At 39.7% G+C, this 24,304-nt stretch overlaps 1 protein-coding gene across 4 annotated transcripts; it reads right to left on the reverse strand.

Annotated features, from left to right (window-relative positions):
- Positions 1–264: 264 nt before the first annotated feature.
- Positions 265–23,221, reverse strand: pacsin2 (protein kinase C and casein kinase substrate in neurons 2). Of its 4 annotated transcripts, XM_078281503.1 has the most exons (12): positions 23,065–23,221; positions 12,146–12,238; positions 11,702–11,858; positions 11,237–11,472; positions 9,481–9,636; positions 8,887–9,062; positions 8,595–8,715; positions 7,518–7,565; positions 6,551–6,681; positions 3,609–3,755; positions 2,264–2,445; positions 265–2,128 (listed from the first exon to the last, which is right to left on the reverse strand). In XM_078281503.1, exons 2-12 carry the CDS (start codon positions 12,200–12,202, stop codon positions 2,016–2,018), a joined length of 1,524 nt encoding a protein of 507 aa, XP_078137629.1. In that variant the 5' UTR covers positions 12,203–12,238; positions 23,065–23,221; the 3' UTR covers positions 265–2,015. The 4 variants fall into 4 exon arrangements, with proteins under 4 accessions (XP_078137629.1, XP_078137630.1, XP_078137631.1 ...); XM_078281504.1 differs by lacking the exon at positions 7,518–7,565; XM_078281505.1 differs by lacking the exon at positions 3,609–3,755.
- Between the last annotated feature and the right edge of the window lie 1,083 nt (positions 23,222–24,304).

Consider the following 24,304-nt stretch of genomic DNA (forward strand, 5'->3'; position numbering starts at 1 on the left):
GCATGTTAAAGAGACATTTTTCATAGACATGCAATTTAAAACAACCGTACTGTAGAATCACTTGACATTTACTTCAACAGATCACGGACAGAACTGTACAACTATTGAAATGAAACATTAAGTAGTTTAACTATATTCAAAACCCTTTATAAGGATTTTCACACAGACAAAAAGATTGAGCTCTTTTTCGATGCAGTAAATATCTTGACATCGTAAGTGAAACGGTAAATATAATAAATATCAATACTCAAGACAACGGCAAAATACGTTTTTCCAATAAATTCATTTATTATGTTGTGGGACAACATTTACAAACCTTGCTGTCCAAGTACAGCTGTTGCAACGTTTTGACAACAGCATGCCCTGAAAATATGGCAAAACGTCACCTTTCTCACTATTATTAAAGACAAGAATATTCATCTTACTCTCGTGCTGCAGTTAAAGGCATCAAATTGCTTTTTTTCAATGATTTCCTCAATACATTACGCAATTAATGAATTTGGAGCCTGCAAAATTGAAAAGACTGCAATTCATCTCTGCAAAAAATGTAAGCTTACGAAACACAATGATCCATACATATGTATTCAAGTTATGAAATCAGGTGTATCCAATCATATCATAGCTCCTAAGGGGAAATTAACAATTATTCATATATTTGTTGATTCATTCAATGAGTATCATGGCCCTCTGTGATGGGGAAAATAATCATATTTACAAATATATCAACAGCTTTAAGGGATATTTGCCATAAAACATTCAATTACTTTACAAACTGATTCTCAGTCACAGCATTCTAACAAGAGTAGAACAAAAGCACTTGTGGCATCATAAATTAACAATCATCAATTTCCAACTACATATCATCTGATATCGATGCTTAATTTGTTCGACTACGTTTCATCCAGGCTATTTACATGCATGTATGCAAGCCATACTTGGCTGTGGTTTTATTGCTATAAATTGTAATATATTTTAAAAAACAACACTTACATATTCTCCCATAACCTGACATTTAACAAGTGAGAGAATTAAAACATGGAGATTCAAGTGAGATAAATGTTTGTGAAAAAAAAAATTCAGTGTTGAAAAATAACCCATATTGTAGGACAATCTACAAAAAACAGAAAGTGGAGAGATCTGTGTGAGAAGGTTGAGGACAGTTTGTTTAAGGGGTTAATGGGTCAATGCAAAAGTGAACAATCAAGAAGTGAGGAAATACAATCAGTGAATATACATTCAATTGCGGTCACTAGAGGAACCAACTCACTGTGAACTAAATGAAGATTACGTCAGGATAAGGGTCTAAGGATCTTTATCATTCCTTATAAAATAACCACAACAGTTCATGAACTGAATGGAAAAACAGAACCCTGAAAGGAATGACAGAACAATGTTAGCACTAATTTAAATCAGGTTAAGTCCGACACAATAATGTCAACATAAGGGCTTGCATTGTCCAAAATATATCTAACAATTAACATACATGGACTGGATTCTAGAAAAAAAAGGCAGAAATGGTTTCAAACCTAAAATAGATTATGGTTATAAAAAGGGTCATCTCCCTTAATTAATCCATAGTGGCTTGCATATTTAGGCTGCATGCAACATCGCAAGACAATTTGTCAGTGTCATCCCAGTGTTTTGTTTTAACAATATATAAATTCACACATACATTTCATCCTATATATACTTGAAAGGCTATTATTTTTTTTGTAACAGCACAAATGGGATTCTAAGTAACATATCTTACACTGACAGCAATTTTTCTCCTGCGATCTTCTTCGCCGGGAATCATCTGGAAACTTGTGGTTTATTTCCATCTTTGTACTGTCAATCTGTGGAAAGCAACATTTCAAGTGGTCCTTTAGTAATCTGCAACTTCTCTTTTCCGTCCTTCTCCAACATCAGTCCAGTCTTCGCCAACAGGGAGAAAAGGGTTAAAAATATCGTTTCCAGCCGCACTGTCATTTCGCAACACACCACTTTCTTCACATTTATTCATTTGTGATAATTTATTACTGGATGTCTTCCACATAGTTAGCAGGATAGAGGCCTGTTTTTCCATCCTTGAGCCGGCCTTTGCACCAACCCTGATCATCTTCTTCACCAATTTTGGTGAACTCATCCCCTGGAGAAAGAAAGAGGAAGGGATGAATTTTTTTTTAATTCCAGAAACCTACTGGGATCTGACAGGAAAAAAAACATTTTGTTGTTTTCGTAGTATCCGTGTTTTTCAGCCTTTCACACCATTCCCGCTATGTACCTGCTTTAAAGGTAAGCTCATCCTGCTCCTGGCCTTCATAGTCATAGAGGGCTTTGACAGGCACAGATATGACTGGAGAAGCCGGCTCATCTTCGAATGGATTCCCATCACCGTTGGAGGAGAAAGGGTTACCACCTGTGTCTTCATCTGACCAGTCTGGAGTCTTCTCCGTACTGCTGGCACTGGATGGACAGACAAATAGCCACTTAGAAAATGTATTTTCTTGTTCATCTCCGGGCCTTACGCATCAACGGGACATTCCAGCATGCCGGGGGTAAGCAGGAACAAAAGTTCAAAGTTAGAAAAGCGAGAAAAATATGTCAATAATGTCAAACACATAAAAAGCCCAAAGTGCATTTTCAAATCCGGGACAGCTTTGTGATTCATCTGAAAACATCAAATAAATAAGTGCAAAACATGCTAACTTATGGCATCAATGCTACAGAGCAAGCGTTTGGTTGCACGATAAATGATTCAACAGTCTCTTTGATGCCACTTTCAGATCAAGAGCTTCAAGTTAGAGTGCACACAATGCTGAGGGAAAGCAATGCAACAAAAACAACATGACCACATTTCAAAAGACACGTGACAAATACAGCAACATGAGACCAAGCAGGACAAATCATTGTTGTGAATGAAGGATTGGAGCTTAACCTGAACGGCCAACAGAGGGAGCCACCTAAACACCACTGAGAACTTTGCTATGACAGAGTTATAAGTTGAAAAACAATAAAACGCACAGCAGCAGCACATAGATAAAGATTTACAGTCAGACCTTTTCAGTATCTTTTATTGCAAATCTACTGTTGACACTGGTTTACCTGCTTTTTTGTTAATTTACGGCAACAAAAATGCAGTATGACGGTTGCCCAAAGGTTGAATTTACATATTTGTATCTTAATTGTTCTTTGATACATTTGTATTTGTATGTACACACTTCTTTTGATGTTATACAGCATGTTTATTGTACTGAAAACTGATATAAACAACCTATATACATATGTATAAGTTTCAATATTCAGATCTGACTGTAAGACATTTCCCACAATAGACATGCGCCCCCATGCGCATGACATTTAATGTTCGACAAGACAGGGCACTGTTAGAGTGATGGACAGAAACAAATTGGCTTTGTGTGCCATTCCAGCGACCATGCAGAGCAACACAAAAAACCTGTCACCTGAGGGAGGAGAGAGGGATGTAAGAAAGAAAGGATCAAAGTAACCGAGACAAAGAAAGAGCGCGAAAGAGACGGGCCACGAACGGCGATCCATGACAAAAGATGGAAACAAGAAAAAGGCGGGGAGGTTGTGGGTGGCGGAATGTTTTTCTTCTGTTCACCAACGTTTTTATTTCCTCTTTTTTCACACTGATGTGGTTGACTGTGGTCGGCTGCTCCACGGCCATCTCCATCTCCTCCTCCCCATCATCTTCGTCATCTTCATCAAAGGGGTTTGAGCCCACTGGCGCTGTGTTAGTGGGCACAGTCAGGCTGACAACATGGGACACAGTGAGAGATCGGTTGTTGACATGCACACACACACACACAAAGATACACCTGTGACATACATGACCTACTGTGGACATACTTACAAACGTAAGCACACCCGGCTAACGAGTTGATGGCTTAATTGTGGCTTTGTTTCACGAGATAGATGACCTAGTAAATATTGTATAACAGGGGTCTTCAACGTTTTTTTAAACCAAGGACCCCTTAACTGAAAGAGAGACGGAGCAGGAACCCCCTACTACATATATTGTATAAAAGGAAGTGGTCTGATGTTTATACTTTTGCGCTGGTGTGTGCGTCGAGCCGTGTGTGTGGGGGTGTGTGTGTGTGTGTGTGTGTGTGTGTGTGTGTGTGTGTGTGTGTGTGTGTGTGTGTGTGTTTTAGAGTGAGAGAGTGACGGTGATTACCGGTAGCTTCAGAGCGAGTAGCAACTCTAGAGTCATAGTGAGAGAAACAAAGCGTCTCCCCTGTGTTTTCTGACCAAGGTGGGAAATCTGGAGCAGGAAAAGTTAACCCTCTCCTTGATTTCATGTTGTTTATGGAGAAGGAGAACCAGGAAATGAGTCGGGGAGAGTTACATTTTGAAATGCGTGAAAAAGCCTCGGAATCTGAATTGAAAACGTTTACAAGCAAACACATTTACAAAAAAACAATGCCCATAACAGGTTTGAATATTAAGGGCTGCCTAATTTTCGTTCGAATATCAATATTTTTTTTAAAATATTCAAATAGCGAAGTTTGGAGTCAAAGCCCTAAGTTACATCAAGAAGATATTACAACCAGTCAACAAAACAACTGTGTTTCAGACTAAACAGCTAGAAAAGACACCATAACAACAATTTGACTTGTTTTGGCTCGAGTGCTTCCACTCACACAGGCGATGTTCATCATAATTAACACAAATCTATAAAAACATCAATAAGACACTTTCTGAGTGTGACACATCAAACACTTGATTGTCAGCTCTGGGTTTGTGTAGATACAAAAGCTTTCTGCAGGAGTCACATGAGGGTGGTTTACTTCCTACAATTGTCACTTTCTGCATCAAGGAACAAACCTTGCAACAGCTTGTGTCAGAGGAAACATAGAGTTTCTCCTCCCTGTTTACAGACTTATTGGACTGTGAACAGCAGTAGCTATATCAGTTGGCCCTTGAGAGTGTGAATCGGAGAAATGTGAACGCCTTTGTTTGCATAGTCATGCCATGCTCTCTGAGCTGAGCCTGAGGAGTTGTTACACCAAACACTGCTCTAATGAGACTCTGGCACAATGTAACTGTGGATGGTTTCAGTCAACAAACAAACCTTATAACTATGAAGCAATCAAAGGGCTGTATTACTGTCTTATCCGGTGTGTGTTAAAACCATGTTCAATCAAGCTTCAGACAATCGAAAAGAGCAAATAAGTGATACGGCTTTCGGATGCTGATAAAAAAAACTACTTAATCTACAATCATCAACAGGTGAGTCTTTGTTTGGCCCTCAGTGCTCTGTGACTATAGAAAGATAATCTTAATTGTTTCAGATTTAACCTATCCAGACCCTATACATAAACAAGACCCACCAGTTACGCCCAAAGATGTAGGAAATGACAGGAAAACAATGTGCTGTAAATGCAGGATGGGGGAGAGGCAGTCAACATTCCCAAGTTCAGAGGTCAAATGCTTTCCGTGCCTGACATTCCCTTTGTTGACTCCTCTGCACACTTCTCTAGTGCTCTCATGATTTCGGCATGTACACACCATTTCCTACTGATGTCTGAATAAGGGGAGATTTGCCAGAACACAGGACAGTATAATCACGACTAGCCTCACTTACAATTCTGAACAATAGATATGACACACACAGCAACTTCTACAATTAGCCCAACGATGCAAAACTGTAATTAGCTTTTTCACCGAGATGACGGATGCATGAGAAGTTTTTTATCTTAATCAGATCAGTTTGTTGTCATTTCCATTAAACCACTGTTATGTCCTTGGTACTGTTGCCACAACACCAGAGACAAACATCTCTGCAGGGAACAACTAAGTTCCTATCTTATCTTGTCTTAAAAAGATTACACCATGCTATTAGAAACTGCCAATCAAACATGAAGCGTCTCTAAACCAGTCCAAACCATCAGTGACAACCCATTATCAGTTTATCAGTCTTATTCCATTTTACATCATTACAAACTTTTTTGTTGCTAACATTTTACTTCAATCTCAAACAAGTTTGTGAATTATATTTTTTCTGTCATAAAAAAAACATGTCATTTAGCTGAACTTTCATTTAATATTTTTTTTTTTTAATCTTTGTGTTAATCACAAACTTGCTCAATCCAGGTGCAGGTGTTTGTCTTGAACACTAATCCGGCCTTCTTTAAACTTCCCGGTACCAATATTCATGCCATAAAAGGTCTCCATGTGTGGGAGTAATATGTTTCCATCTTACGTTTTTGGATTGCTTTCAACTATGTACCAGCCGACTCGAGTCTCGTGGGGATGACTTCTTTCCCAACAAACTGTAACAAAATGTTTACGGTTGCCATGGAAACGGCGGGACAACTAGACGTCACTCCCGGAGCTTCCCCTATGTAGCATTTTACAAGCATTCCTTAAGAGGAAGACACCATGTGTGGCGCGCTGGATTATATCTAATGTGGGGAGTTTGGATGAGGAAGACAAGAGAGCGAGTAAGGGAGTGTGTTTGAGTGGGCATTAGGAACACATACTCAGTTTTCTGTGTGTTTATTAGAGACAGTAAAAGTGAGTCAGTGAGCGACCAGATGTCTACCTGCTGCTGGTCTTGGCAGGCTGAGCTGGCTGATCCGACCCAGTTTGACTGATGCCCGTCAGTGTGACGCCCTCTGATGGCTTCTTCTTTTCTCGTCTGCTGAGGGTTCGGTTCAGGTCTATGGACCAGTCCTGGTAGGCACATACACGCAGACACACATTAGAGTCAAGTATTACATCTACAACTGTGCCAAACTTGGCGAAAATGAGTAGTTGCGCTTGGTTCAAAACATGCCTTCACAGCTAGTAGTGGGAGAACAAGTCACAGGTATGTGCAGAGCAATATACACACACTTCAACACAGTCCAGAAATCTGTGAGACATTTCTCAGGCCGTGACACTGACTCTGGATTTTGAATCTGTACATGCATGTGTGTTTATACAGTCCAGTGCAGGCCTGATAAGATGAGAGACACAACCATGTACAGTATCCATCACCTGTTGAAAGAAACAGAGGACCAAGGAGTCTCCCCTCCACCAGAGGCTGACCAGAGAGAGTGGAGCAAAAGAGAGACCATAACAGCAACAGCACAGTTATAGAAAATATTTTTTTTGGTATACAGATATAGTTACAATTTTGTTAAATTCCTGGACTTTTAGTTTCAGTAGAGATTTCCAGTATCTATCACGACATGGCAGCATGATATCAATCTTGTGTTGGAGCTAGATGTCTCAAATAAATGATCAAACTGAGACTCTGTGGCATTGCTGAGCCATGGTAGCTTCATGTGACATACTGCAGGGTTAGCATAGACAGAATAATGAGTGGAAGGGCCAAGAACCTTGAATACAAGACACAAACACAGCCACCTCAAAACACACACACACACACACACACACACACACACACACACACACACACACACACACATAAATAGTAGCAGTAAGGAGTGAGAGTGTTATTGGAAAAAAAGGATCTCCCATTACGGCTGTTGTGAAAAAGAACAGCCCTCCCATGCAGAACTCACTACAATGGACCTTCTCTTAAAGGAGCGAGGGTGGGACCAGTCCAAAGTCTGTCAGACATGGGGAAAGGGAAGTAGGTGTGGAAAAGGGTTAATGTGAACACAGTCTAATTCTAAAGCTGTGGAGTATACACTGTAAGCTGTGGATATGTTAGTCTGTGAATGTAGCAATGACTTACACCAGAAAATGATTCTAGGGATTGCTAACATAACAGACGACATGAACTAAAGAGATGGTCGCTTGCAGAATAATCAAAATCTGAGTGTGGTGTATTGTTTATGACATGTATTATTCATTCAAGTTTCTTTTGGATATCTAATACGTTGTGTCTCACTCGTTTCTGTTGTGTGTCTGTGTATTTTGTCACAGAAAAGATGTATTCCCTTCCATCCAAAACCCAAGCATTACTCAGAAAGAAAAACAGCCTGGTAATGATGGAAGTAGAAGAAGAAGCCCAATTGTAACCGCTATGCATGCAAGAGCACTCAAAACTATAAATTTCTTTTACTTTCCGCCCTCTTTTTCTTATTTCACCTCCTGTTGGAAAGATGACAAAGATTCCTCATGGCCTCTCTGACCGCTGAGGAAAGATTTACTTCCATACCTGCTGCCAAACAGCACAAGTCAATGACAAGAATGACACTGGACATTAACCCCTGCTTGGGCTATGTGTAACAAGCTATTGCAATGCTGCCCTTGACGTTTTTTTCAGCACAATTATTCGTCCATTCCCACGGTTTTCTTTACTGATGGTTCCCACAGTTGGGCCTGGGAGAGCATCAGTGGGTCTTAAGGAGATACTAGCATCTCAAGATAAGGACTGTAATTAATTCATAATTATCTCACTAAATTATATATGAGGAATATTATATTGTCTTCAAGTCAGCAACAATAAAAATCCTTAAATCCTTCCCTAAGAGTAAATACAGTGAGGGACCATGACCTATGGATCTGTGACATGAAAACCTTTTGGGAACTCATTAAGAGCCAGTCTGAATGGTTCTCCTCCATTCCGCCTCTATCAAACATTTAGCCTTCATTCTCTTTTTTTTTGTCAGTTTAAATCAAGGCTGTAGTACCTCAAACTGGGGCCAGTTCATTGGCATGCCGGGGCCGTGATTGGACCGGAACCATTTCAGGTCCTCTTCAGCATCAGTAGCAGAGACTGTGTCTTCCAGCGTGTGGTAGATGGTCTGGAATCTATGGAGACAATATTGTACATTATTTTCTAGGTGATAGCTAAAATCTCAAGCATCTCTCTCGGCACTATTCATCAGCTGCAACAGCTATATTTATGTATTCAGACATTAAATGGCCAGTCTGACCAATGATTGGAAAAGAGCTACCAATGTGTTCTGTTCTGTGTCTGACCTGTGATTGGATGAGAGATCCAGGTGCTGTTTAACTTCCAGCAGCAGCTCTCTGAAGAAGCGGATTCGTTTGTCTTCAAACTGCTGCCACTGCTCAAACACCTGCTCCATGTTCTCCATGTACTGAGGGGTCAACTTGTCGAGTTCTTCCAGGGATTTCTCATAGCGTTCTTTAGTCTGGGAGAAAGGGAGGAATGAAGTGACAAAACATATTAAAAAACATGAACATGCAGATGTAAATGTACTTGATGATGTACTTGTGTATCTAGACCTCTGATGTAATTTTTTCTTTAAGCAGAGCTTACTCGAGTTATAATTAACTGGTCCAAAACACTCAGAGCCTGAGTTTTAACTGTAATCCACCTCAAGGTAGTCTTGAAAAATACCAGTTAACGAAACCAACAAAACTCTAAGGCTACCAAAGAATAAAGGGGATTTAGCTCTTCCAGCCCAATTAAAGCCTTTAATAGGTTGGTGTAGATCTTATTTTAAAGCTAGATGGAAGGAAACTAAGCAAGCATTGGAAAAACAAATACCGAAAGAAAACCCCACAATCTTGACACCCCACCTAGGCTTTTTCCAAAGGAAGTCCTACCTTCTGCACCTCCTGCTGACACTTCTCCACCTTTTCCTGGAGCTTCTTTTGGGCTTCAGGGTTGTTGTTGCTCTCCAGTTTGCTGTTGGTCTCCCTGCTGGCTGCCAGCTTCTCTTCTTTACAGGCAGAGTGGTAAGACTTTTTCATCGTCTCCATCTGTGGATTCAACCGATAAAATAAAATGCAGGCCGTAGTGCCAGTCTCGTATGATAACGTAGAACAAACTAAGTGTGAAGGGGTAGAAAGAGCTATCAAAGTTTGGTGTCTGACACTGGAAGCCAGATATTTTTGTGAATGAAGTTATTGGACAATTGCCCTGAATCAGTCACTAAAAGTTTTACATTTTTAATCCAATAACAACAATAACATCTTTAACCAAGATCATTGTTGTAGAGCCACCTTTTCCCAAAATGTGCATGCATGTGGCTGCCTCTGTCATTTTGAGGAAAGTCTTTTGATTTGATTCTCTCTTTGACAGTAAAGTTGATAACACTTGTTCACTTCTGTGCTGTGTAAAAGCCTGACTAAATGTGTGTCATTCGGCATTTTAGGAATCATTACAACTAATTTCCTACTCCAAGAAGCTAGGCAATTTGAGGCCCTTAGACACAAATGTTGGGATAAATGAATAACACTTCATATACAGAAACCAACTCAACATGGAAACACTAATGCCTGATAAGTTTGATGTGTGATGAATTTATGACATCTCTAACTAGCCCTCTATCAGTTTGTTTGTATTGAAAATCCCAGTTATGAATTGAGTCAGCAAACTCATCTATCGTGGTTTTATTTGAAGGAGTATCTTGGGCTGTGCCTCGTGTAACTTGGGCCGAGGCCAGAGCAGCCATGTGATCAAGCCATGAGGTCATAACAAGAGGACAGCAGCCTTTCCTCCTCCCTAAATTGACAGGCAGTTGTGTGTCAATCCACTTGAACCCACGAGGGTTTAGGACTATGTGTCCAATACTGTATCCAGTTCAGCATATATGTGTCTATTATTGACATGCTGCCCATGTCACCAATGTCAGCTACTCATTTTCTAGACCAGTTCATTAGCCTCATTTCCTCTCTGCCCTCTACTCACTTTTCCCCGTCTGTCTGGCCAATCAATACATCACTAGGGCTACAAAACTGTATTGTTCCGTCCTTGCTCAATGACACGGCCAGGATGTGACCACCCCCTGGTGACATCACACACACAGGAAATGGGGGCAAGGAGCCTGGAGGTTGAAAAATGTTCAATGGCTTTGAACATACAAATACTTGGATGTGCACGTTCTAACATGTGTGCACAGAATCCGAAAGGAATGTGTGCACTGGTGAGTAAACAGGCTGCTGAAATGAAAGCAGTAGGAGGAAATGCATTGACCTGCTTTTGAACTAAGAGATGCTAGTCTCTGTGTTTCCTTCCCTTCTACTGACAGTCAAAAAACTACAGGATGCAAATACTCGCTGCTAACCTTGGCACACTGTGGCTGTGTTTGGCAATAGATTCTTATTCAATATCAAGGGGTTGCAAGTGTGGTTCTGCTCTGTTGTGTTGAGTAAGCAGGTAGTCATGGAGGGAAGACAATAGTCAGTAATGTGTAATCATGAGCAACTGGAGGGAAAAATGGATAGTTATGGCTGTAATCAGTGACTTGCCTGTGGCAACTGCTTATAGTTTAAAACACATTCAGTGGGAATTACTTTAAAAGATGCTACCACTACACTACACACCATACTATTTTAGTATCCAGTTTGAAATCCACACCTCTTTGAGTTTCTTTGCCCAGGGTTTCTGAGCCTTGCGGAAGCCGTCATCAGCCTCTTTAGTCTCTTTGAAGCCGCCAATCATCTGTTTATGGTAGGAATCTCTCTGCCAGTTCTTCAATTTCTCATAGTCTTCTCCCATCAGTGCTGATTTCACCTCCATGTGGAGCTCGCTCACCTTCTCCGCCTCGGTGCACAGAGCAGACCACGCCTGCTCTAACGAACCATACTGAGGGCCTGAGGGAATAGTTATTTACCTGTTAGTGATTGTGAACGTCATGCTTTCAGGGGTAATGGGACAATTCATCTATTTTTCCAATGCTGCCAGTGCATTAATGTCATAATATTATTGCCCAGCCCTAAGAAAGCAAATGGCACAATCCCTGGAACTTTTTTCCTACTGGATTCTGGAAATTAAAACTGCTATACACAATCTAATATGGTGGTTTTTATTTAATATTCCTACCTTTTTCTATGAGTTGCCGCCAGCGCTTCCCCCATTCTGTGAGCTGCTGTGCGTAGGACTTTTCAATACGTGCACGCTCATGAAGACAGCTCATCAGATCATTACACAGTCGGTTACCATCGTCTACCCGTTTCACTGATCGTTTGTAGTTACCAACCTAAGAACCAGCAACAGACAGAGAAAACAGTAAGATAGTTGAAAAGGAGCTTGAACATGTTAGTAATGGCTATGGATCGCACTAGATTTCCATGGGGCATTGCTCTCTGAGGGGAGTTAATTTATTTACAAAACACAGAATAATTCACAGGAGCATTGTTGTGTTGCGTTGTGGTTGCGTTTTTATACTCACTGGATTTATTCTAATTATGTCAGATGTAAACACAGCAGTTTTCAGCAACACAAAAATCACTATGTCTAAAGTGTAAAGGAATTCATGCGTCTCACCTCCCAGAAGCTATCACTGGCGACATCGATCATGGAGTCATCGTAGGAGCCCGACATCGCTGCTGCCCTCAGTTACACTCAAGTGTGTAGGGCCTGGAAAAACATAAAAACAAAACAAGTGTCAATGAATGAATGTGATTAAAACTCCCTTTTAGTTCACTCGTCACCAATGCCTAATACTACAGACATTTATATAAGGATACAAGCTAAAAAAAAATCATGTGTAGATGCAGTGTGGCACCTGCCAAACTATAATGCCAAATAACCATTGTGTTTTTTCCCTATATTCCCCCACTGTCTGTGGTTAGTTCACCTCTGTAATAGCAGGCTCTGTAGTGAACAAAAGGCTAACGTGCTGAAGGATTCAGTGTTTTTAGCTGAGCTGGACCAGAGAATATTCGGTTAAAACAGATCAGTGATGCCATTTTGCCCTCATTGTTGTTCACGTTTGCTGGAGGTGATGTAATGTAGTTTTATGTGGAGTGAGCACTGCGCCGGACTTCGTTTGAAAATATAGCCTTTTAAAGGCTAAATTGCTTGTAAGGAAATAACCGGAGAATCAGGCGAACCAGCTTTAAAAGTCACATGCTTTCCAATAAGTGCTGTGCGGCGGATCCAATTCATGCCGATGTAAAGAGTGGTTCATGTGGATTACGAAAAGTAACTGATAAATATTTAAAGAAATATGTAGCCTGGGAAAACCCTGACGAACTTCCAGCAAATTTGAGATTTGCTCTGCAAGTCCGTCTGGCCAAGAGCCCATTCAAGCCGATTTCCAATTTTTCCAAATCGAGACACCAATCACAACCGTTGAGGCGGGCTTTACACGATGACGATAGCGCAGCAACAGCAAGCAGCTTTTTGTTTACATTCAACATGACGGCCAACGAAGCGCAGCAACCCGTTGATGCCGCTGTCGCTGCTATGTCATGCATCTATATATAATACATCTTATAAACATGTATTATTTAACTGTTTTCCAGCGTAAGCTTCTCAAATACAGCATGGAATGAGCCAAGATTAGAGACAGTTGACTTATTAAATATATACAAAAAAGAGAAAGGGAAACCTTCTATATACGAAACCAAAAGCTGAAGGACAACATCGAGAGCCAACATTATCATTCTGTCACAACAACATATCTCAGTCACTGATATGAGGGTGAATACTGTGACCAAGAAAAGGAATAGTTCAGAGAGGAGTGATACTGAGAGAAATTAAAGGGGAAGGGGAGTGAAAGAAAGTGTGTGATCTGGTTTGATAATCTAGACAGCAGGTGGTTGTTTTCATCTATTTCTATAACCTCACAACCCCTGACACACAACAAACTGAAACCCCAGTGGTTGCTGCTGGCACACAGAGTCTAAACTATATCCTGTGTGTGTGTGTGTGTGTGTGTGTGTGTGTGTGTGTGTGTTATTTTGAGAGAGAAAAAGAAACTGTCAAGAAGCACACAGCCGGCAGCTTCCGTTTCCTTCAGACGAGACGGGTACCACAGACAGTCCTCTGTTACTCTCCTCTCCCCCTTTTCTCTCCTCACGGCCATCAATTCAAACTCAACAGGATCTCTTTATTCATCCCCTCCATCCTCTTCCTCTCCTTCCTTCTTCATCAGCCTCGAGCGTCTTCTCTCTCTACAGCCTGACTGGCCCCGTTCAGATCTAGTATCTTGTAACCATATTCAGATCGTGGTTATGTACAGCTGAGACAGACTGCAGTGGACACCTGGCATCGGAACTGGTCTAAAATGCATCTCAAGTGACCACTCAAGATTGGACTTTACTTTCCAGCTCACATTCAATTTCACCTCTGAGAAAATGGCAACCACTGCTAGGAGGGAAAACAACTGAATTCAATACTAGTGATAGGACATCTGTTATTATGTTTCACAATTAAGAGACTAAATGATTGATTCACTGCTTGAAGAATTATTGATAAATTATTTGACGACGAAATGATTGATTGAGAAATTAATTGATGACAACAATAATCACTGGTAGCAGCCCTAGAGCTTAGTCATGCAGAAAGTTGTTGCAAGAACAAACAAATCAACTGTGTGTGTGCGTGTGTGTGTGTGTGTGTGTGTGTGTGTGTGTGTGTGTGTGTGTGTGTGTGTGTGGGGATTCGTGTTTTGACAGATGAATAACATAATAACATATTCAGTTTTTTTTAAACAGAAACATGTAACAGGGGCAGCTCAGCTCAGCTGGTAGAGCGGGCGCATATATATATATATATATATATATATATATATAGATATAGATAGATAGATAGAGGTTTATTCCTCGACACAGCGGGCCCGGGTTCAACTCCGACCTGCGGCCCTTTGCTGCATGTCATTCCCCCCTCTCTCTCCCCTTTCATGTCTTCAGCTGTCCTGTCAAAATAAAGGCCGAAAATGCCCAAAAAATCTTTAAAAAGAAAAGAAACACATAACAGAAACAAAAGGTTTTCAAGAAAAATATAAAAAAAAAACGTATAAACAAAAAATAATAAATCTGCAGTCTATAAAATGACTGATAATAATTAGGGCTGTCAGCGTTAACCGCGATGCGGTTAAGGGCCGACGGGATTAATATTTTTTAAATCGCATGCCGGCATTTATTAATTTATTTTACACTTCACTCGGCTTCACGTTGTGCCTAACAGGCTACTATTTTGACCCTTTGCAGCACCGTTACTTATCATCAAGCTGCCATACTTCCTCGTAACACATCCTGCTGCTGCAGGCTGCAGGCATGATGGAGAAAGACAGCAGCAATGAAATCCTGACGCTTTTTATTTTCCAAAACTCCCGGACGGCTCGTAGACAAGTCGAAAGCCATATGCACGTTGTGTAAAGCCGAAATAAAATATCACCGAAGCACGTCACACTTGAGCTACCACCTACGGAGCTAAGCATTGTAGTACAGTTAACGTGATGCTACCCGCTAGATGCTACCCACTCAGGCAAAGCACTATTTTGGAGAGTGCTACTTGGCGACCTGTGGATGAAACCAAATCCCAAAAAATGACTACAGCTCTTGCGAAACGGGTGGCAACTAACTGCAGACCTGTCAGCATCGTAGAGGACTCGGGTCTTAAAAACGTACTACAGTTGGCATGTTCTGACCTGTCTTGTTGCCGCCGAGGGGGACAGTAGTTTCACCATACTGTATGACAGGGAGAAAGCAGCCACACTGGAACAGCTGCAAAGTGCCGCAAACGCTGTCTCATTAACCGGTGATCACTGGACGTCAGTGAGTAATCAACATTATTTAGGAGTTACTAAACACTATATTGACTCTAGTAAGAATAGGGATTTTTTGTTTTTTAGTTAGTTACTTTTTTGGAATTGTGCAATAATGACAGATTCACACATTTTTCTTTTGTTTACAGTATAAATAATTACAAATCTTAAAATCAAGTTCATAAAGTCATTTTCTTTGCATTCATTTGATTCCCAATCAAGATACACTGGTAAAAATTGCTTTCAATTGTTAATATGTACTTAAAAACTGTTCTGAAATGCAAAATAATAGAATTTTAATCATGTGATAAAACATTGACATTAACTATAGAAATTCAGCGATTAATCGCGATTAAAAAAAAAAAAATCATTTGACAGCCCTAATAATAATAATAATAATAATAATAATAATATTTAATGAATAAAAAGAGGGCCAAATGAAGACACAAAAGTCTCAGTCTCTCTTTCTCTATGACTTTTTAGACTAGTCTGATTCAAACATCAACATTATCTACCATAATACCCATCGCTAATCTGGAGCTGTCCACTTGTGATTGTATCACACAAGATGCATTTTAGTGCCGAGAGTGAGCGCAGGGCCTCTTGCCGTTGAGCGAGACAGCGAGAGGATGATGGCTGGTGCTTAGTGTCTGTGTGCATGTGTGTTGGCCAATGGTCAGTGGCCCGTGCCCTTGGGTGCAGGACTTGGACAGAGGGTAGTATTGTGGTCTGCTAGCTGGTGAACAATCCTCCCTTTAACGGTGTTTGTAGTTTACAATCCGGTCAGTAAAACAACCACACACAGACACACAAAATCTAGAGAAAGAAATCATTTTAAAGTGGATGTGACAGCAAAGTAGGAAACGGAAAAGTTAGTTCATAACATTTTATCACTTAACTGTAATTATTGTAGTCTTGAAGACCAGAAAAAAACAACAACATTTAAGCTACATCACAAATGTGTAGCATTCAGTCAATACTATTCTACTAGGCTCTTTTTATTATTACATATTTAGAGCTGAAACAATTAGTGAGTTAATCGAAAATTGATTTGCAGCTACTTTGATAATTGGTTCCAGCATTTTCAAGCAAAAATGCCAAACATTTCACTGGCTCCAGCTCTTCAAATGTGAGGGTGTGCTGCTTTTCTTTGCAATATATGACAATTAACAGAATTTTTTTTTTTTGGGCTGGAGGAGGACAAAATACAAAATTTAAAGATGTCCCCTTGGGCTCTGGGACATTGTGCTGGGCATTTTTCCACTATCGTCTTACATACAGAAAATGTACAGAGAATTTTAAATGATTAATCAAGAATATAACTGGCAGATTGTTAGTTCCAACCCTGACATTATCACGGTATATAATATAATAAAGTATTATTATCATTGTTATAATATATTGCTACGTCTCCCAGCTCTACTTGAATGTATTCTGTCAGATTTGAAATAATCTTGAATCCAAGAACTTCGGGCGGACACACGCACACGCACACACAAATATCAATATGAATGTGCTGTGTGGAGTGCCAGATATCCATCACAGTCTAATGCTGCAAGAGGTGTGTGTATAGATAGACCATGGAAGGCTTTTTTCTCAGCATTAAACATTTTTAAATCACACACTGTGCCCAGTCTTGTCACTGCTGCATTTCTCTACCAGCTGTCCATATTCTTCATTCACCAAGATCACTGCTGCAGCACAAGAGAGGGACACATGGAACGAACCACAAATATCCACACTAAACATGGTAACAAGTCCACTGACATCAAACGCTGCTGAGTACAAATTTCCACTGAAAGCATGACCACAGTAACATAAAAGAGGTACTTTAGTATCTTTACAACTGTAGTATGTGTTCCTTTTTTGGGCACACACCAGAATCAAACATCACATTGCTTTTGACTTTTAACCTTGTTATCAAGAATGTGATAATACTGTTAGAAGATATTTAAAGGACGGCAATGTGGATCAACTAAATGTAAAGTAATGTAGCCATGAATAAACTGAACATTTAAACTATATCATGAAAACCCATGTTTTCTAGTCTCATAAAATTATCCGGTGCAGTATCATTCAGCTTTTCATCAAGGCATATGTTTTGTAGTCCTTAGATCTAGATATGGTTTTCTAATCAAGTGACTTAAAACACAAGAACAAATGACCTTTAATTGCCAAAATGTCCTAAGCTGCAACATTGTATTGGGAATTCCTTTGTCACAAAAGCCATTTCCCTGGCCTAATGCAATCAACAGCAAACAGGAACAACCATCTGCACACCCTTGGCTCTGTAGGACATGTGTTGGGACTGTGTTGAACAATTGAACGCAGCTTGACCCACAACTGTAAACAATGCTGTTGACTAAGGCCAGGTCTGAAGTCCATTTAATCTGCCAGACTACTGGAGAAACACTGGGAAATCCAACTCTGTGTGCTGGTATGCACGACCAAAAGCACACGGGAATGAGGACAATTTGTTAATGATGTAAAATGGAGAAATTACCGTCTCTAAATTTGAAGAGACAAATAAACACATAAAACAACTTTCTTGCTACAAATGCATGATTTCATCATAGTGGCAGAAACTTGAACACGGGTTCTTAGATTACAGGCTTAGTGATTACGTAATCAAACATAACAGAGCTATCCACTAAAGTATGATAAGTAAATGCACTGAGCATGCTGGAATTTAGTTGCTGACGACAGCCTTAAGATAGAAGTGAACGAATGCATTCCTCAATGCTACCATGCCTAAACTGAACCTTGGCATGTTAAGCAACTTCCCATACTGTCACCACTCATCTAACCAATTTTACAAAGTTGTATCCAAATAGTGGCATTTTGTTGATTTGTGAATGATTCAGAGCGATAGCTGCATGGGACCAGCTGCAATATAAATGGCCGGAGGAGAGGCAGAAAGTGAGAAAGCTAAAGCAAGAGATGACCATGTGTGTTATTAAAAGCACATGGAAGCTTCCAGTAATATGCTGTTGGAAAAGGACATGGGGGGGCAAAACAGGCCCTTGTGTACAAGAGCATATTCTTTCCCACAAAAAAAAATAGCAGACTGTCTATTCACCCTGTGTTTATTTTTTAGAGTGCTCTGTGGGTTGTCACACAGAAACAGTGTCATGAATGGGACTGAGGAGCAGGAAACAACAGGATACACACAGACAGAAATGAGAGCATACACAACTGAAGGGCACATGCATACCTGCCCTGAAGCTGTGAGTGCTTTTGTTAGTGGGTAAAAAATACAATCGGAGCGTCAGGAAACTAACCTGGGAGGAATTTTGTCACAGACTGCACACAGACTTCATAAATCCCTTTTTTAAAGCACATGTCACCCATAAAGATGTGAGAGGTTGTGTTATTTAAAACTGTAGTGATTGAAGCAGGTCACTTCAGAATAAACTCTTATCAACAGAATATAGCAGCAAGGACATCGGCAGATGAATGTCACACAATCTCAATATTTCGTTCTGCCTCAATCTGGCCGGCCTACTAATCAGCAACTGCTGGAGAGGGGAAATGTGTGTACAGTAAGTGGATCTATACTGAGGGTTGCTGTGTCATATTTAAGATTTGACTGGCCGCCGGTGTTAGCCAGTCTGTTAATTTTCAACTGTAGTCCTAGGTACCTAGAATTCAGTTTCCTGTTAAGTATTGAAACCTCCAAGGCTTGTCTGCATGATTGTCAATGTAAGCAAGCAGCAACACCGCTTACAGGTTTTGTCTGAATGAGAACGCATGACTTACTTCGCCAGGGTTTTAAATACAGGAACTGATAGCTCCCTTTCTTTCCAGCTGTTATGGTTTAGGAGAGACACTATTTGTTTACTGACCATTACAGCTGAAAAAATTAGTCAATTAATCGATTAGTCGAGCGACAGAAAAATCATTTGGAACTATTTTCATAGTCAATCATACAAGTCATTTTTCAAGCAAAAAGCCATTTCCTTGTTCCAGTTTTTTAAAATGTGAGAATTTGCTCATTTTCTTTGTCTTATGTAATAGTAGTAGATGGCTGCAACTAAGGATTATTTTCAGTATCGATTAATCTGCAGATCATTTTCCCTATTCATTGTTTGGTCTATAAAATGTCAAATCAGCAAATACCGAAAAACATTTGTTGACGCCTTAAAATGTCTTGTTCGGTCCAACCAACGGTCCAAACCCCAAACCATTTTTGCTTAGAACGATTAATCGATTAATCATTTCAGCTCTCAAGTTCTCTGCTTTAGGAATTGTAACGGGCATTTTTCAGTACTTTCTGACATTTTATAGACCAAACAATTAATCGAGAAAATAATCCTCAAATGAATCCATGATGAAAATCATTTTTAGTTGTAGCTCTACTGACCATTACTTGATTAAAAAAAAGAAGACGACAGTAACGTTCAACTCACTAAAATCATCAGTACACATGCTAATCATGGGGATTGAGTGTGATTAGGCCCTTTGCAACATAACAAGCAAGCTTAAAAAAAAATACTCCTGTGCGGGCTGCGCTCTACTTTGCCAGTGCCTTAATGTCTTAATCACATGAAAATTGCTTATCTAAGCAGGGGTGATTTTTTGTTAGTTTCCATTTCCTTCCTTTGTTGCATAAAACGCCGGCAATATCTTGCAGGCAGGGAGAGCAGCTGAGCTGATCTTTCCCTTCAATATTGCGGTTTCACAGCAGGACGTTGCTAAATCCCGACTGGGCTTTGAGAGAAAAATATAAATCATTCCTTTGCTTCTTTTTACTCTTGTTGCACGCAAGCTTGAAGGTCAAAAGTTTCCATGGCAATGGCAGGTCATGACCTTGATTTTCTTTCCCTGTCAGTCATTCACCTCTGCCCTGCTTCCTCATGTGAGCTCAACAGCTGCAGGGGACTGCTGATCTCACAGGAGTATGGCCTTTTAAATGTGGAGCCTCTCCATTACTCACTCCCACCAATCCAGCCTTTATAGAGAGATCACTGACAGAGCTTCATACTGTGGTTAAGAGGTTCCAAAACACCATACAATGAAACCGTTGGTCCATCAACACCAGGTCAACTGTAGCCTCAACATAACTGACCAGTTCGCCTGCTCAAAAAAACCCTTGCTCCAAGGTCAGGGAGAAACAATGGCATTTGTTCCACACTTTCAGGCATTTTCCACTGGACACGCCAGCAGCACAGAGCAACATAGTGGAGGGAAATTCAGTATGACATGACAGGGAAAGGGAAAGGGGGGATCCTGACGTCACCGACGAGCTAATTCTGCACCTTTTCCTGTGGAAGCCCCTGTCCTGCAGGCAGAGTCTCATGTGATGCATTTAAAGCTGCAGACCTTTCATGAAAGTGCCATGAAAAAAAGTCATCTGCTAACCCTGTGACATGTTATGGCGTCTTCTATACTGCATGTGTGCACATTTAGCAATTATCTCACAAAGACAGAAATCACAGAAGAACCCAACATCTGAGGCGCTTTACTGCATTAAAGATGGCCTGTGAATAAGGGATTCAACTTTAAAGCTATTTTTATTATTATCAATTAATTTGCTGATTATTTTCTCGATTAATTGTTCAGACTATTAAATGCCAGAAAAAATGGCCATTATTATTTCATGAAGCACAAGGTGACATCCACAAATGACCAACATTCCCAAAACCCAAGATATTCAATTAACAATGGTATAATATAAAATACTGCATGAAAAATGAGTCACACTGATAATTAACAATATTTGGTCTATATAAATTCACAAAATAGAGAAAAGTAAGCCCATTACAATTTCCAAAAAAGCTCAAGCTGACTTTCATATCGCTTGTTTTGTCTGACCAACAGTCCAAAACCTAAAGATATTCAGTTTATCATCGATTCGTTCCAGCATATATTCACATTTGAGAGTGGAAACCAGTGATTATTTGCCATTTTTGCTTAAGAAATGACTTTACCATTCAATCAATTATCAAAACATTTGCAGTTTAACCATCTGTTGATCGACTGATCTATAACAGCACATTTAGCAAGTTTGGTGTTCAGATCTATGATTAACTTAGTGTAAAAAACTGTCTTTCTGCTTTCTTGGATTCTTGCTTTGGTGGGAGTAGTAGATGTTCACACATACTGAAAGGCTACATGATTACATTATTTGATTAAGCTGGACAATAGCTCATATCCCTTTAACTGCTTCATGTGTGCTCTTGGAGAATACACTAATAAAGATCCCACTAAATGGAGAGCAGTGCCTTCAGCCTAAATTGAAATACCCATTCTAAGTTTAGCTCAGTTCTGTGACAGAGCCATTAGTTTACATGCCCCCCCCAGGAAAAAAAGGAACCACAGAACTTTCACTACTGCTTTACCCTGGCAACACTACACACCCAACAAACATAGATACCAACCAATCCCCCCTTGCTGTCACTAGGCACATATCTAAATACTCAGCTGCATGACTGTTATGACTGATAACTTCCACTGATTCACGACAATATCATGAGTACAGTATGTCCTGTTTGTCATGCTCAGAAATAGGTTGTAAGCTTCCTGCTTCACGTGATTAATAACCTTGTGTTGACTAGGATTTTACTGTAAATTATCATAATATTACAGCCACCAACACCCTACGTAACTTTAATGTGCAGTACAGGATTTAGGACTTAAATTGGGAGGTTATGGAAGCCCATTTTCGGCAATCTGAGGAAAAAACGATCCTATAAGCAATTATAATGACAAACCTCAAAATAATGACCTAGTATCTCAAAATAATGACTTGGTATCTTAAAGTAATACGCTTGTATCTCAAAATAAGATATTTTTTATCTCAAAACAATGACGTAGCCTAGTATCTTGAAATAAATTAATAAATTATAATATAATTAGTATATGAATATATTTCTCAAAATATATTAAGTGAATATTTTGAGATACTAACTCAATATAATGACTTAGAGGATTTTATTTTCATCACGTTGGCTGAAATGGGCTTCCATAGAGAACTAGCTGGCACTGCGCAATTTAAAACACTGCCTGGACTGAACACGAAGCATGGGAAACAGGCAGCCTGCAGGAACTAAGTCATCTCTCTCCATAGAAAATGACAAAATTATGTAAGGTTGTAAGTTAAGCACGCAGGCTGATATGACATGGACCAGGGAGTTATCTTTACTGGCGAAACCTGCCCCGCCCTTCACCACTCCAGGCAATGAAACACTAGTCTCTCCCTGCGAAAACTAGAAAGCTGGGATAAAACATCTTGAGACAACTAACGTTACACGAATTCAGTTCATAACAACCAAAAGTCCGACATAAATTACAGTGGCATTTTGTAAACTAGCTACTAACGTTACGACCAAAACAGGACTAACGTTAGCTTTAGAAGTCTTTGGACTTTCGATAACAGTTACCCTGAAATACCCAACTTAACGTTACTGCAACCGTGAGACAGTCAATTGTAAACTAGTTAACGTTAAACTTTTATTGTATATCTTATTTCACACCTGAGATCGCTAAAGTACTACCGATATTGTAGCTTTTACTAAATTAAATAATTTAAAGTTTTTACGACAGCTATCAACCTCCTCCCATTGGGAAGTAACGTTAACTAACTTTAACGTTAGCTCCTTAGCTCAAATGTTAACAGTTAGCGAATTAGCCACAGCCCCTTTAGTAAAAAGTTTAAAGGTACAACGTAAAAGTCTAAGCTTAAGCTTACCTGGCACAGGTTTATTCCTCTTGACAGTTTAGTTTTAATTGAATAGTTAATTATTTTGGTGGTGCCAATTTACAAATCTTTTCGCCCGTTTTTTTGCTCAGCAGCGGCACCATCGATCGACTAGCTATCTGACACAACCGTCAGTTAGCCACAGTGACAGTACAGCACGGAACATCCGGTTAACATTTTCAAAATAAGACCAGCACCGAAGGGTGGAAAATAAATAGGTATATGTAATGTTACTGTGCAATTTTAGGTAATTTGACTTTAACGTGACTTGAGTATTTCCATTCCTTACTACGTTATGTCTCTACTCCACTACATTTCAGAGGGAAATTGTGTACTTTACTCCACTTTTTCCGACAGCTATTGTTAGTTATTTTGCAAATTGAGCTTTTACATATGATCACTTTATAAATGAAATTACAAAGTAATGCATTAGTAATAATAATCAAATAATATAATTGATGATATAACTCCGACATGGATCTTTCTGAATGACTTTTACTTTTTGTAATGGAGTATTTCTAAATTGTTGTATGGCTACATTATTTAAAGCTGCAGTATTATTATTATTTTCAGCGTCATTGGGTCAAACATCCATAATAATCTTTCAGCATGTTGTAATTCAAGTGGTCTAAAAGAAAACTAGACTTCTGCACTTCCTCTTGGCTCTGTATAGATCTCAACAGTCCCGCGCCTCCTCTGAGAGACCTTGGGTTCCGGAAGTAAATTTCCCATTCATTTCTCCCATTGACGTCTGGGAAAATCCGTATATAAAGACAAAGCCCGTCTACGACTTTCATATTGCTTGTTTTGTCTGACCAACAGTCCAAAACCTAAAGATATTCAGATATTCTTATTAGAAATTCTTTGATAAAGAGTTTTAGACCATGCCTTAGGCTAACCAGATGGGACGTGACTCATAAGCATACAACGTATCATTTCGAGTAAAACAACGAACAGAAAATCCCCAAAAAGTCAAAGGTACAAGACTGTGTACCTATCGTCATCTCAGAGCGAAGGAACTACTCATCCCATAAACCACCGCGCACCACTGAACAAAGGAAGCTAACGTTAGTTTAGCTAATAGCTAATTCGGCTAACCACTAGCTGAGCCAGCATGTAATAACTTTAAAAGACCCTCAAAATAAACCTGAAAATAACCATTAACATATATAACGGCTGTTACGTCAGCTGAAGACGGCTTTACCCAGTGTTAAGTTTGAGTTAACATTAT

Source organism: Sander vitreus, chromosome 23, assembly GCF_031162955.1.
Source record: "Sander vitreus isolate 19-12246 chromosome 23, sanVit1, whole genome shotgun sequence".
In the NCBI taxonomy this organism is placed as follows: domain Eukaryota; kingdom Metazoa; phylum Chordata; class Actinopteri; order Perciformes; family Percidae; genus Sander; species Sander vitreus.

What these genes read in the sequence shown, in the direction of transcription:
- pacsin2 (XM_078281503.1), bottom strand. Translation starts at nt 12,202, where the DNA reads ATGTCGGGCTCCTACGATGACTCCATGATCGATGTCGCCAGTGATAGC. An exon ending in GTCAGCAGGAGGTGCAGAAG is followed by an intron (nt 9,063 to 9,480) that starts GTAGGACTTCCT and finishes CCTTTCTCCCAG; the next exon opens with ACTAAAGAACGCTATGAGAA. An exon ending in TTAAGAGAAGGTCCATTGTA is followed by an intron (nt 6,682 to 7,517) that starts GTGAGTTCTGCA and finishes TGTGCCTACCAG; the next exon opens with GACTGGTCCATAGACCTGAA.